Source organism: Delphinus delphis, chromosome 7, assembly GCF_949987515.2.
Source record: "Delphinus delphis chromosome 7, mDelDel1.2, whole genome shotgun sequence".
Taxonomy (NCBI): Eukaryota; Metazoa; Chordata; class Mammalia; order Artiodactyla; family Delphinidae; genus Delphinus; species Delphinus delphis.
This window is the reverse complement of record NC_082689.1, coordinates 52,223,028-52,237,211: the sequence shown is the minus strand read 5'-3', so window position 1 is coordinate 52,237,211 and position 14,184 is coordinate 52,223,028. Positions and strand designations below refer to the sequence as shown.

At 39.3% G+C, this 14,184-nt stretch overlaps 1 protein-coding gene across 1 annotated transcript in view; it reads left to right on the top strand.

The window, feature by feature from the left end:
• UBE2E3 (ubiquitin conjugating enzyme E2 E3) overlaps positions 1–13,044 on the top strand; it is a 102,628-nt gene extending 89,584 nt beyond the window's left edge. The window contains exons 6-7 of the mRNA XM_060016497.1: positions 9,843–9,878; positions 10,337–13,044. Coding sequence (XP_059872480.1) covers positions 9,843–9,878; positions 10,337–10,437 — 137 coding nt within the window. The 3' untranslated portion in view covers positions 10,438–13,044. The remainder of the gene's footprint in view (positions 1–9,842; positions 9,879–10,336) is intronic.
• Positions 13,045–14,184: the final 1,140 nt, after the last annotated feature.

The window sequence follows — 14,184 nt, the reverse complement described above, 5'->3', positions numbered from 1 at the left end:
CTACAAATAGGTTTTTTTTTCCCCATGGAACTTTGTTCTAAATGTAAATTGTGATATTTTAAAACCTAGACCTTTTCTTATTCATTAAGAGCAAATTTTACAAGTCCAAATGTAATGTTGTAAGTACTCAAGAATGGCCATAGCACCATGTACCCTGTTGAGCCTGGAGTGTTCTAATTATGATCGTGTGCCCTCAGAGGGGCCATGCAGTGCACAAACCACTGCATGCCAGGCCCCACTTAGTTACTGAGGTGCCTCATCTTGTTTAATATCCCTCAGAAAGCTTCAGGAGAGAGACACTCTGATGATCCTCAGTTGACAGAATAGAACTGATTCACGGACAGGTTAAAGAGCTGGATGCAGATTACACAACCAGTATGATGCGGAAGTACAGCCCCCATTCTTTACCACTAGGCTAAGAGTTTTTGTTTATAGCATTACGGTTAGTATTTAATATATATATGTTTATATGTAAAAGCGGGTATACATAAATTAGAAACCTTCTGAAAGGTAATCTATAAGATAAAGTACAATTTTGCATTTTAGTCAATCCTTATTTTAATCTTCTATTTTAGTCTCAAATGGAACCTTACAAAATAAGCCTTTACTAATTGATTCCAATGAATACGAGGTATGTTTATTTATATTCTGTCTCAGACATTGATCATAATACTTTTAATATCACTGGCTTCCCTTTTTTAATTTGGAAAATGAGATAAACGATGTTATTTTAAATTTATTTAACCGTGCATCACATGACCACATCAGAAGATATATATTGATAAATTTATCAATCATTTAATGATGACCTTTTTCAAAATAAGATACATTAGTTATCTAGACATTGCCTTTTTTTTTTCTTTCCTAAACTAGGATATCCTAACGTGTCACAGGGATAAAATTCGTAGGTTTGATTTGGCCCGTGTGTATGTTAAGTCTTTCTAATAAGGACGTGGAGGTGCTGTGTACTTGGAGTCAGTCCTCTACTTGCCCATGTGTGTTCTTACAGCAATACAAGAATGACTGCATTGTAAAACTCAAGTCAGTTTCAGTCCTGTGGCATCACATAGTAACCTGTGTCCTAGTCATGTTAATGCAGTACATTTGCACGTCTTCAGCTGACATACTGTGGTCTTTGGACAGAATCATGGCATGATTTGAAGCATTAATAATTTTCATAAAACCATTGCAAATGATTTGAAGGGGTTGAGCTAATGATTCTACAATAATTATCCACTTATATTTCAGTTAGTGTTTCTTACATTAGATGAATAGAATATGTAAATAAATCCCTTGTTTCATGTTTCAATTAATAAGTTTTTTCGAGTAATACCGAAATAATAAAAAAGAATTCATAATTACATTTTAGTAGATAGGCATTATTTGAAATAACAATTATTTGTAACTAGTTTGTTAACCTTTTTTTTGGTAAAGTTCTTCAGTGATTTAAGTGAACCGCTCCAGTGCGTAATGGGATGTTTCTACACAGTGGAATGATAGTCCTTTCAAAGTGGTTATGAATTGAATTTCTAGGACTGGTGTGGATAAGTGGTGTTAAAACCTTGTCAGACAGAATCAACCTAGATATTACCAATGAGTGCATTTAGAGAACTATAAATTGACTTTAAATCTTTTGTATCTGTAGGTTACCTTGCTGAAATCCAGTGAGGCTAAAGCCAATTATGCAGGTCTTTTTAACATAGAACATTAAAAGCAGTTTTTCCCCAAAATCTTCCAATTCCTAAAGTTTATCTCAAGTGCAGCTCTTTTAATGAAACCTTTCCATTTTACTATCATGTACCTTCAGTCTGTCAGTCTCTCTGTTTCTCTTGAGACACCATCTGTACAAACATCGGAAATAATAGAAGCAATTCAAGCATGTACATATTTCCAAGTGTGATCAAACAAGCCAGGTGCCCTTCTGGGCAAGAATTCTTTTTTCTTTCCTTTTTTCTTTTGGATGGAAGGGGTTGGGGGGGGAGGGTGGTTATACTATATACCACCTTAACTGACCTCCATGGTGAGTTTATTCTACAAATTTTAAGAGTTTGCTAATTGAAGGTCATTTCAGGCACTGTGATGCATGCAGAGATGAATACATTCTTAAATAGTTTTTTTCCTGTCCAAATAGATTTTTCCCTCTTGTTAGCAGAGGAGAACACATCTTTGCTAATGTGTATCCATTTTCTACTGAATGAGAAATCAAACAGATGTCCCTGCTGATTTAGCTATGAAAATATTAGTATAATAATTAGGTAAGTTTTATCTAATCTATATGATGTTAAACATTCTTAATACTATTTGATGCTTTGAAAATAATTACTGTCTTTCAAACTACTCTGAATATCCAATATCTCTAGCATGCATTTTGATACTTTATTATATTCAGTTTAACACTTTATGCATACTTCTGGATAGTGAGCTTTTGGAGGATAATATCTATAGTCCTTGTCTCTGTATCTTAGCCCAGTATATAACATGATATACGTTTGCTGAAAGAATGAATATTATATCATGGGTGTAATCTTCTCCATAAGGTTATCCAGGGACCATGTAAAGCATATAAGTCATGTCTTCTTTAATCCCCCATCATACTGATTCAGTGCTTTATACTTGGTAGGTGATATTCCTGTAAACTTGAAATGTGAGAAGTAGCAATGGGTTATTTTCATAACCTACTTAATGCCTACTTGTTTTAAATGGAGAATGAATCTTGTAATTTTAAAAGTCCTTAAATATACCAAAATGCTTTCTGTCCTACAAAATGTACATCATTTCCCATTATCATTACTGTCTTAATTGATATATTTCTCCTATTCCTTTTTACTGGTAAAAAGGAAGAAGACAATGGAATATATGTGTCTGCTTACAGTATTCTTTTAGGGGTATCTGATAGGAAAAATGAAAAGTGGTAGCTTTTGAAAAAATTTAAGAGAAATATTTTAGGGAAGAGGAACAAGTATACTGTACTGTATAGTAGTACAAAGGGGGGGGCAGTCCTGGAGTGTTGAAAGTTAGTCATTGAAATATTATCCAAATCTCTTCATTTGGTTTTTCTTTCCCACTTCTATCTTCTGTGAGAAAGGGAGATAGAATAGGACAAAGAACCAAACAGGTCACTTTTTTTCTTTATTGCCCCGTTATTCCTGAGCCAATAGGTGTAATTGAAAGGTGACAGGGTAGAAGCTCCCTAATTCCAGAAGTGTAATTCCGCCTTCTCATTGTAACATGAGTATTTTGTAAGTTGGCTAAGCAAATTCAGGTATGTTGGCTGCTTACTGCTCCAGGCCCATCTCACACTGAGAGGGGAGAGAGATAAACCCATGGAGAACAGGTTACTGAGCGTTGTTGGTCACCAAAAGAGGTCCTGATACTCCGGGGCAAGTGTGTAAGGAACGTTAAAGATGCTCTAGGACTGAGACCGGAGTGCTTTATGACAAGTCTTTATATGAGCATGTCATTCCTTCATCTCCCTAGTGATGAAGAAGAGTAATTATAAGAAACACAAGGTGAGGGAGTAAAGCTGTATTGCAGGGATATTGCTGGCACCCCTTGCCTGATTCCTTTATCGTTTTTTAGGAGCACATTAGCCCTCTGCTGAACTCTTTCCCTGGCCACACAATTCCCAAATAGTAAAGGTCATTTTAAGTATTCATGTGGGACAGTTTTTTCTTCTGTAATTTTTTTTTAACATCTTTATTGGGGTATAATTGCTTTACAAGGGTGTGTTAGTTTCTGCTTTATAACAAAGTGAATCAGTTATACATATGTTCCCATATCTCTTCCCTCTTGCGTCTCCCTCCCTCCCACCCTCCCTATCCCACCCCTCCAGGCAGTCACAAAGCACCCAGCCCATATCCCTGTTCCATGCGGCTGCTTCCCACTAGCTATGAACCTTACGTTTGGTAGTGTGTATATGTCCATGACTCTCTCTCGCCCTGTCACAGCTCACCCTTCCCCCTCCCCATATCCTCAAGTCCGTTCTCCAGTAGGTCTGTGTCTTTATTCCTGTCTTACCCCTTGTAATTTTTTTAATGACACATTTTATTTGTATTGTCACCTCCCTTGATCACGAGCCCCTAGAAATCAGGGATCCAATTCATTTCACTAACATTGGTTTAGATACTTAGGATTAGCAGTGAACAAACCACACAAAAATCCCTATCCTTAGGGCGTTTACTTTCCAGTTCAAGGCGACAGACAAAGTTTAAAAAGGGGGGAAAAGTGTATATGTATGACGGTAAGTGCTATGTCAGAAACAAAACGGGGAAGAGAAGTAGGGAGTGTGCTGAGAGGGAGAAGGGGGAGGTTGCAGTGCAGTTGTGAAAGGGTAATCAGAGAAGACCTCACCAAAAAGATGAGTCAAGAGCTGAAGGTGGTGAGGGATAAGAGAATTGCAGGCAAAGGAAATAGCAAATGAAAAGACCTGGGGCAGGGGCATGCTCAGTGTTTGCCGAAACCAGCAAGGGCCCGGAGAAGGTGGGGCAGAGAAAGCAGCAACTAGAACAGCAAGAGGCAAAGTCAAGAAGATGACAGCTGAACAGGTCACGTAGGGCCGCGTAGTGTGTGGAGTGCCTTGTGAGGAGTTTGGGTAGTACTCTAAGTAAGATGGAAGCCACCAAAGGGTTTTTTAGCCAAAGAATGATAGGTTTATGACCTGTTTGAGAATTTCTGATTACCATTAGGAAAAAGACTGGGGGGGAGGGGAGAGGGAGCCAGGCTAGAGATACTGATGACTCCAACCTGGATGGCATTAGTGTAGATGGTAAGAAACGATCAGATTCTGGTTCAAGGTAGCCAATAAGATTTGCTCATAGATCTAACTATGTGATGTAAAAAGGAGTCAAAGTTTGGCGCCTGAGCAAACTAGAAGCCTGGAGTTGTAGTTAATTAAGGTGAGGAACCTGGGGGCGGCGGGTGGGGGGTGGTGGCGTTCGGCAGGACTGGAGACATGAAGAGCCTCGCTTTTGACAGGTTGAGTTGGAAGTGCCTGTTAAGCATCCAGATGGAGGCGTCAGAGCAGTGGACATCCGGACCTGGAATTCAGGAGTGAGTTCTGGGCCAGGCACAACATTTGGGATTCATGAGTGGCTAGGTGATATTTACAGCTGTGGGACTGGATGAGATCACCAAGGAAATGAGTGCTGCTAGAGAAGAAAGAAGTCTGGGCACTCCAACATTAAGAAGCTGAGGACAGACACGAGGAATCAGCAAAGGAACCCAGGAAGGAGCAATCAGGAAGTAAAAAGGAGAAGCCTTGGAGAGCGTGGGGACCTGAAAAGGAGGTGAAAAGTTTCACGGAGGTGGGAATGATCTACAGCTTCAGATGCGACTGATGAGCCACGTAAGGTGCAGATGTGGACCGGAATGGCCATTTTATTTAGCAACTGACTGATGGCAAGCATCGTTTTGTTGGAGTGGCGAGATCAAAAGCTCTGTTGGAGTAGGTGCCAAAGGTAATAGAAACTGTAGACTTCTGACAGTTTTGCAATAGAGAGTAGTTTTCTTTTTTTAAGATGGGGGAGAATTATACCGTATGTTGATGGGAAAGATAAACAGAGAGGGAGAAACGGATGAGTAGGGCAGAGAAGCAATGTCCTCGAGAAGATCATTTGTGCTTTACTGGGGGTGTTTCCAAAACTCCCTGCACTTCCCTTGGACATTTCTTTCTCTTCCTGAATAGACTAGGAGCTCTTGGGAAGCACAGTATCCCCACTTAAAGCAGTACTGACCTTCACGAAACTTGAGCTCTACTAGTTAGGCAGGAGAAGATGGGATGTAGCACACAAATGAAGTGATTGTCCTTTTCTGGGAATGCAACATCTCATCCCATCCCTAGTTAATAGAACAAGCAGCGGGCAAGGGGATAGGTCCAGGCTGGAGGGTAGATGTGGTAGTGGGAAGCTTTCTTGTGGCTTCTACTCCTCCACGAAGTAGGAAGTGGTTATTGGCCGAAAGGGAGGATGGGGGGACCAGACCTCATGTGTCTGTGTGACTCCTCTGTGCCCAGGAGAGTGGTCATTTATTGTCGAGAGAATAAATGAATGGTTAAGTGAATTGTTTAGCTAGATGGGCCTTTGATTTTATAGTTACATGTTAATCATGAACAAGTAATTAAAATTCCCCTAGTGTCTGGAATGACTGTTCTTCATCAAGTATGGTTAGCAAATATTAGCTGACTTGAATCTTGAGTACCTTAATATTTTCTTTCCTTGAAGTGATTTTCCTTGTCATTGAGGAATCTACCTTGACACCAAACTTAACTAGATTTAAATTTTTAAATCAACAGATTTAAGTATTTATAACTAATGCTGCTTTACATGCTGGAAGTGGGAGAAACTTACATTTCCCAAAGAGCTCATCAAAGTCTAGTCAGGAAAAGAGATGGCCTAGGTAAGCACAGAGAGCTCTCAGGAAAATGGCTTATCAAAAATCCTTTCTTGCCCATTCAGATGATTCTAGAAAATAGAGCAGTGTTTACCCCAGGTCTACTTTGTAACGTAGTAGTGAGAGAAGGATGCAGAGATGCCAACTCCTATTACCCTGACTTCTACCCCTGGTTCCATGGGAAGACACTTCCAGTTCCAGGCCTTCTGTCCCTTTATCTTACTCAGGAAGTAGGGAATTTGAAGGGCAAGTTTCATTTCCAGAGAACCCATGGGGCAGTGAGCTAAGGACCAGGACTCATACCTTCTATTGTGTTTCTCTTTCCCTGCTCCTGTCCTGACTTCCTGCTTCCAAGGTTCATACGTAAGAAATGGGGCACTTCTTAGCTTATTTTCTGTGAAAACCTGGTCAGTGACAGACCCGAAACATCACAGTTGGCTCAACCACTTAATTTTGCCTAGAGAGTCAGGAATTAAGAAATACTTAGTCAGCTTTTTTCCTGATTGAGTCTTGCTGAACAGTACTTTTGCTGTGTGATTATTGCATTTATACCCAACTAATTATCTGAACTTAAATAGGGTATGACTCTTCTTTCTTAACCTAAATTAATCATCATAATATTCTTTAGACTGTCTCTCACGCTTATACAGGCTAATAGTTGCTGGCTTTTCACCTTATTTCTGAAGGATAGCATGTTTGGATTCTGTTCTCAGATTTTTCAGTCCTAGGTCTAATTCAGGCCCTTATCTGCAGGAGTCTTTTAAGTCACCCTCTTGTCTATACAAAGGACTCCAATCTTTTCTTCATGCTGAGGTCACATTAATCTTCCCAGAGTAAGCACACTCCTCGCTCACAGACTTCAGTGGCTGCCCACTGTTTTCAGAGTCCAGTCCAAACTCCTTAGAAGCCCAGCTTTCTGTCATGACATCAGTACGCCCCCATATGATGAAGCAGCATCTATTTCAGTAGTAGGTTCAGATGCACTGGTTTTCAGTAAAATACCAGAGTCATTCTGGCCAATGGCAGCCGTTCTATCTATCACTTAAAAATATTTTCTCAGAGAAATAGCAATAGTGACTCATTGAGAAAACTTCCTTAATCTTCTGACTCTTCTTCAAGGCCTTCCTGCTCATAGGACTGACTACAACGCTTTGATGTTCTGACACTTTTATAATTTCCTTTACTACTAGCGGTTCAAGTATTGATGCATATAACCTTGTTGCTGGCTGTGTTAAGTTTCAAGCATCAGAAAATAGATTGCTTAAGATACTTTGCTTGGCACACCAGTATTTTATATCTGAATTGATATACTTGTTACTTCAAGACAGATGGTGCATTGCTTCTGTGCCTAATAGCATTTGGCAGTGCTGAAATTTAGCCTTCTGTTCAATCCAGAATAATTCAGTGATGAGTGGGCAACTTTGTGCTTTTTTTTTTTTTTTTTTTGCTGGATTTGAATATTTGGAAGTGTTTTAGCTTACTTACTAACTATACGTAAGCGCCTTCATAAAATGACATTCCAAGTGTAGGCAAGTACATAATCAGTGGGTGAGTACTGTGTATCAGTTTGGCGTATGGTACCACTTGTTTTTATTTTCATGATAGTGATATGTTTCTAGAAAGATTAATGAGTATTCGGCCACATTTAAACATGGGCACAAAACTTTCCAGGTTTAAAGTTAACTGTTAGGCTAACGAGAGTTGACATCAAAGGGGGGGAGGGTTTGCAAATGTTGTTGAAGTGAGCCTAAAGGAGCAGAGGTTTTTAGGTCTCACATTGATTGTCTCTCCTCAGTTTCATTTGATTCCCCTGGTTAATACCTCTCCTCAGGCACCTTGCTAAGACAGCCATTTCGTTATTTAAGGCCTGGCTGGAAGATTGCAATAAATAGCATCTCTAAAGCCCTGTATTTTGTTACTTAAATTAGAAATCGTTTTGTATTCTTCCTTATTTGCAGCTTGTTAGAGCTTTCCTAGTGATTTGCTGAAAATGTATTTTCTCTCCGTGTATTTTCAAAGTAGGATTTATGTAATTCTGTGGTTATCATTAGGGGAAGACTGGGTGTTAGGATGCCAAAAGCCCACAACATGAGAACACTCCAGTGGGGACATCTGAAGAGAAACAGCAAAAGCGCCGTCCTTCTGCACTTGGTTGTGGGTTCTGTTTGTTGACGGAGGATGTTGATGGTTGATTTAGGACAGGGCACTGTGATGTGGAGAAAACGTCCATCCCATTTAAGCTTTGGGAAAAGGTTTACTCCTTTGAGCTGGGGTTAAAGATACTGTATTGCCTGCTCTCCTAATTCTGGAAGGATAAAGAGATCAATAAAAAGTTTCCTCGGATTCTGTAAGTCAGACCTGTTTCTATTTTTTCTACATTTCCAGAGAAGCCAAGATCACAAAGACTGGGGCATTCTGTATTACTATTGATTCTATAATGTTACTGTAAATTCTTTTTCTGACAGTGATATATTGTGCACAGGTACTCTGGCCACTTCTCTAGATTCATTTCATATAACACACCCAAGGACTGAACTTCAGAGTCACCGCTTCTTTAGCATCTACAACTTGTCTGGAACATGTCTGGAAGACTCAGTTCCTGTCTACTGTGTAGTGGCATACCTGGGACAACGGAACTAGAAGAGTGACTTAGGAGGACACATTTACACCCAAAGGACTCACGGCTTCTCTGAAAATCACTGCAATCTGCTTATTTAACACAGTAGGGATAGTAACCTTAGCTCTTAAGTCCGGGTCCTGCCCAGGAATCTTTAAAATCATCATTTCCAAAATAAAACGTTACCTTCAAATAAAGTATTTATTACACATATATGAAAACTAATTACCAAGAGTTGCCACCTGACATATTTTGACACTTTGTCTTGAAAGAAATGAATAGAGAGATCACAAGTTTTAAATTTTAGTTGTATTAGTGCTTAGAGTAATTAAAGGTCATTGATGTATCCACAATAGTTACTTCATGAGTAAAACACTGCAATAGTAGTTATTTCAATTCTAACTCCTGGGTCTTCAGATTCTGAACTCTAGGGTCAAAATAGTTTAATTAAACACCAGCCTGTGGTAGAGTAACTAAGCTTTCAAATTTCTTATGTACTGTCTTATTCTGTCAGTGGATTTTTTTTTTTTAGCTTCTCTTGGGCCTGACTTTCCTCAATTATATAACTGAACAAAAAACAATGAAGAACACTGCAGAAATGTTGGGAAAATGATGGGAGAATTTTGTTTAGTAGTAAAACACTGAGCAGTGTAAAGTGTCTGGAGAGACTTTTTTTAAGCAGTAAAACAATACAATTGCAAATTGTATGGATAATTATATTTTTGAGTACAGCATGAAGCTTCACTGTTAGAACATTGTTTTTGCTTGTGCTAATAGGTTGTGTCGCATCTTTTTTTGTTGTTTTTTGTTTGTTTGTTTTTGTCTCTGGGCTCTGAAGATTGGAGTTTACTCTTAATTGCCAAGAAGGACATAAGTGAGTATATTTCGTTTTTTTAAATTTAACAGACCAATAATGGATACATATCTATTTCAGAGTGTTTGATTATAATTAAGCAATGTAGATGCTGTAAGATTCTTCTAGATTTTACACTTGAGAGCTGGTCTGGTCTAATCATTTCTAGATGATTCTTCTGATTCCCAGACAAAAATGAAAGACTGAAGGAATTAAAGAATTTAGACTCATTCTGGGTGTGGTGGGAACAAACTCATGCACGTTCTTCTCTAGAGAAAAATCACACTTTCCTAATCCTTGAGGTTTCTTTTAATCCCATGTTTCCTCCAGACCAACAGTAAGATGTTTTCACTTTCTTTCTTTTTTTTCTTCTTTCTTTTTCTTTTTTTTTTTTTCCTCCAGAAGAGGTGTGGTGGAAGGGTCTGCCAGAACCAGAGGCTAAAAGCACACAGCAGTATAAAACAAATTCTTTATTCCAGCTTCCAGAATTCATCCTCTTCAAACTTTCCTGTTCACTGGAATAACGAAGCCATTAAACAGTGGTGTCAAGAAGCCTCATCCAGTGGTTGAAGCTCGGTAGAAAACAAGGAAGCAGGCAGGTGTGGATCCAGTAGACCAGCTGCACTCAGACCTGCCCACTTTCACTAAAGGGGGTGGGGAAGTGGGGAGGCAGAATTTAAATTAAATCGGTACTGAAGCAGATCTGATGTGACTGTGACAATCTTCCAGTGAATATTTGTTTATCTTAATTTAAATAGTCATGTGTTAAAAATATGAGTGTCAGATTTACTTCCTCCCAAGGCCACTCAGCTATGCTTCTCGTAGTCTTTGGAAGGGATGAAGAGGAAACACAGAGCCACACTTTAACGATGGTGCTAGACGTTTGTGAAAGCTAAGTGTAATCGTAGAAACATTTTATTTTATATTTTTATTCCAGAGTAAATGCAGTGTACTACGGGAGCAGGTTTAGATAAATGTTTCGTGATATGCCAGAAAGGTTACACATATATTTGCTTAAAGAAACTCTCCCTCTGGATTTAATAAAATTCTAGCCACAAAGAGGTACAAAATTTAACTCACGGGATGTAATGAAAAACTTAGAAAACTTATTTCCCACACATTCTCCTTCCCTTCCCTCCCTTCCCCTGCCTTGTCTTCTCCCCCATCGCCCCCCCCCTCCAGCTTTGCTCGCCATGGTTGTAGGAAAAGCAGAGCAGCTGAGCACATAGTTACGTTGTTCCTTTAAACTCTGAATCAGAGGGAGGTTTTCTGGCATCTCCCAAAGCTACAGTGCTGAGGAGCTTGTTGCTACCCACCGCACATCATCCCACAACTTCTGATTAAATGTCTTGAGAATTGGCCGGTATTTTTAATTGAACACGGGAAAACGTAAATATACAGGAAGTGTACCTTTGTTTTTTAATTCATTTGTATATTTTCTTGATGCTTCGCATAAAGACCAAAAGGTGCTTTTGCTTCTCTTTGCCCCCACCAGAACTGTGGAGTTATTGTGGGGTGTATGGTATTCCATAGCACACCGTAGATCTCCACTAGATGTCAGTGTGTCACCAAATGAAACCAGTTCAGCGCGCTCTCCAGACCTGTTCTTGAAACATTGAAAATGGGAACTCATCTGCTACTTTTTAACCAGAATGATACAGAGAACTTTTAGTATACAGGTTAATAATAAGTTATATTTGTCAATCAATCCTAATAAAAATGAAATCTTTAAAACATGTTGTACCTTTCATCTGAGGATTTTAAAATGCTTTACTTATATTCTAGTTTTTGCAATGATATCCCCAAAGAGATAGAATGCAAGTATTCATTTTACATTTTACAGTAAAGTACCTGAAGTGCAAGGGGACAAAATGATTGGCTCAAGATCACACAGATGACATCTGCTAAACCCAGGCTGGTATTTCTGCCATCACAGAACCTACTCTACCTAAATAGTGCTGCTTGCTCCTTTGGCATGGAAAGTGTACTTGGGTGCAGATGCCCTTTATTTCTCATGTGTATTAACCACTTTGCCTAAAAAACAAGGTCAAGAAAAGTGGAATGATAATTAAGAATGATTGAAGATTATTGATTCAATTAGTATGGAGATAATTAAGATGTAATTTTAAGGTTTTATAAAGATTGCACAAAGAAAATGTGCTAAACGATGTAGATAACTTTAAAAATTTGTAGCAGTGTTTTACCTATGCTATTTTACAGATGGTGAACTCAGACCAATGTTAGCCTTGTCATAGTTCATATGCTCCAGTGCAGAAGGAAAGAAATGCAGTTGTAGTTTGGTCTGGAACGTTGAAGCTCTTGGATATTTTGGGATTGATGGACATATTGCATTTTGTAGGTTTTACACTGTATAATTTTCTTAAAGAGGAGTATACATACAGTCCTGTATATGAGAATTTAAATAGTGATTTTATCAAAATTGTGTAAATACACAAGTTACAACTATGTAGAAATCATGTTTGTGGATAGAGATTAAAAGATGACACATTAGGGTGATGAGATTATGGGTGAATTTAATCTTCCCTTCTCTATGTGGTAACATTGTTTTTATAATATAAAGGGGAAAATGGTTTTTATTGTCTTGTAAAAATTTGCCACAATCTCCACTTCAGAAAGGCTTGTTTCCTGTCAATGAGGTACCTTGTAAACAACTGAAATTCAAAAGATTTGGTTTGGTTTACTTACTTCAGTTGTTCTAGTTTACTCACAGAAACCAAGGTTAAACTGGCAGAAGTACATATTTTCAAACCCTACTGGGAATTTTGAGCGAAAATAAATGATTGCCCCAATCCCAGCAGGCTGTTTGCTGGCAATGTTCAGTGCATTGTCGATGTTCATACTGATGAAGAAATGTTTAATAAATGTAGCTGTCTTCAATTTGTGTTTTCCTTTGAAACGGTGCAGGGTTAAAAGAGTCGCCAGTAAAGTTCAAGAGATTTTCAAAATTAAAAATTAGAATAGCTGTTGATTTTGCATGCTTGGACCTATGTTTTGGTTGAGAACTTGTATTTCTCAAATCATGCATGGATCAAATTGAGGTATAAAATAACATTTCACATATGTGAAAGAAAACTTGTACTTTTATGATATGTCTCATTTCAGTAATAACAGTGTAGCCACCCTTGAATTGTGTATAAAAGCTTCATGGGCAATAATAAAACTTATACAACTGATCAGTGATTATCCGTTGGAGAAGTCAGGCATGTGTATCGGAATTGCCTAGAAAACTTTTTTAAACCCATGTTTCCCTGCCACCATCCCATCCTGTGATCACAGATTTCCAGATTTGGTGCTGGGGTGGGTGGGTGGAGAACGCAAGAGTGTGCGGTTCCAGGACTTTACAAGGTGCTGCAAAGTACTGGTGCCGATGGGGCCTTCAAAGTCACTCCCACCCCAGGTGTGCCCTCAGTTTGAGTTAATTCCTGGGCTCCTGGAGCCGCTAAAACGCCTTGAATACTGGACTCACAGTTGGCTAGAGTGATTCAGTAGTTGTAACAAACCGAGGGGATAGCTGAATGGAGTTGATAGGCTCCCATTTGGAGGTGAATTCTTTGTTCAATCAGTTCCTGTTAAATAGGAAGGTAAGGAATCCAGGGGGAAGACCAGGACCAGCTCAGCCTCCCTCATGCCTGATTTGTAGCATATCAAATACTCCAGCTCCCACAGAACCTTTATTTTCTCTACCAGTTTCTCACTGTGCTTAGAATCCCACCATTAGATTCATTCTTGGGCTTAAAATATAGGCATCTCCAGAAATCTTAACTTTTTAACGCTAACATTACAGGAATCAGTAACACATTGAGTTTTATTAGTTTTATCAGGAACTCTACACTAAAGCTCATTAGCTCAGAAAAATCACTTCTCACCCCTGACACCTGGCTGAAGCAAATTGTTGGGTAAATGGGGATTTTGATAAGGGAAAGAGGGAAAAGAAGCCTAGAGCATTCTAGCTACTACTTGAGAAGACAGGCAGAAGGGGGCAGGGGCTGATTGCCCAAGGGAGTACCCTCCGGGCGCACAGAGGAAATCAATTAACTAAAATGCAGGCTCTGATTGGAGTTGTGGGCAGGAGAGTCTGCATTGCAAGCTCCTAAGTGAGGCCCCTGCTGCTCGTGTGTAGGAGCTTCATCTCCTTCACCTATTGTCTCTAGCAAGTCCTACACCGAGCACGCAGGGGCCCAGAAGTTCTTGTTACTGCTCTTCTGTGAGACTGAGAATCACCTGGAGGGCTTGTTAAAGCAAAGTCCTGGGCCCTTCGTCAGAGAGTCTGATTCAGTTGGTGAGGGCCGCGAGTTTGCCTTTCCAG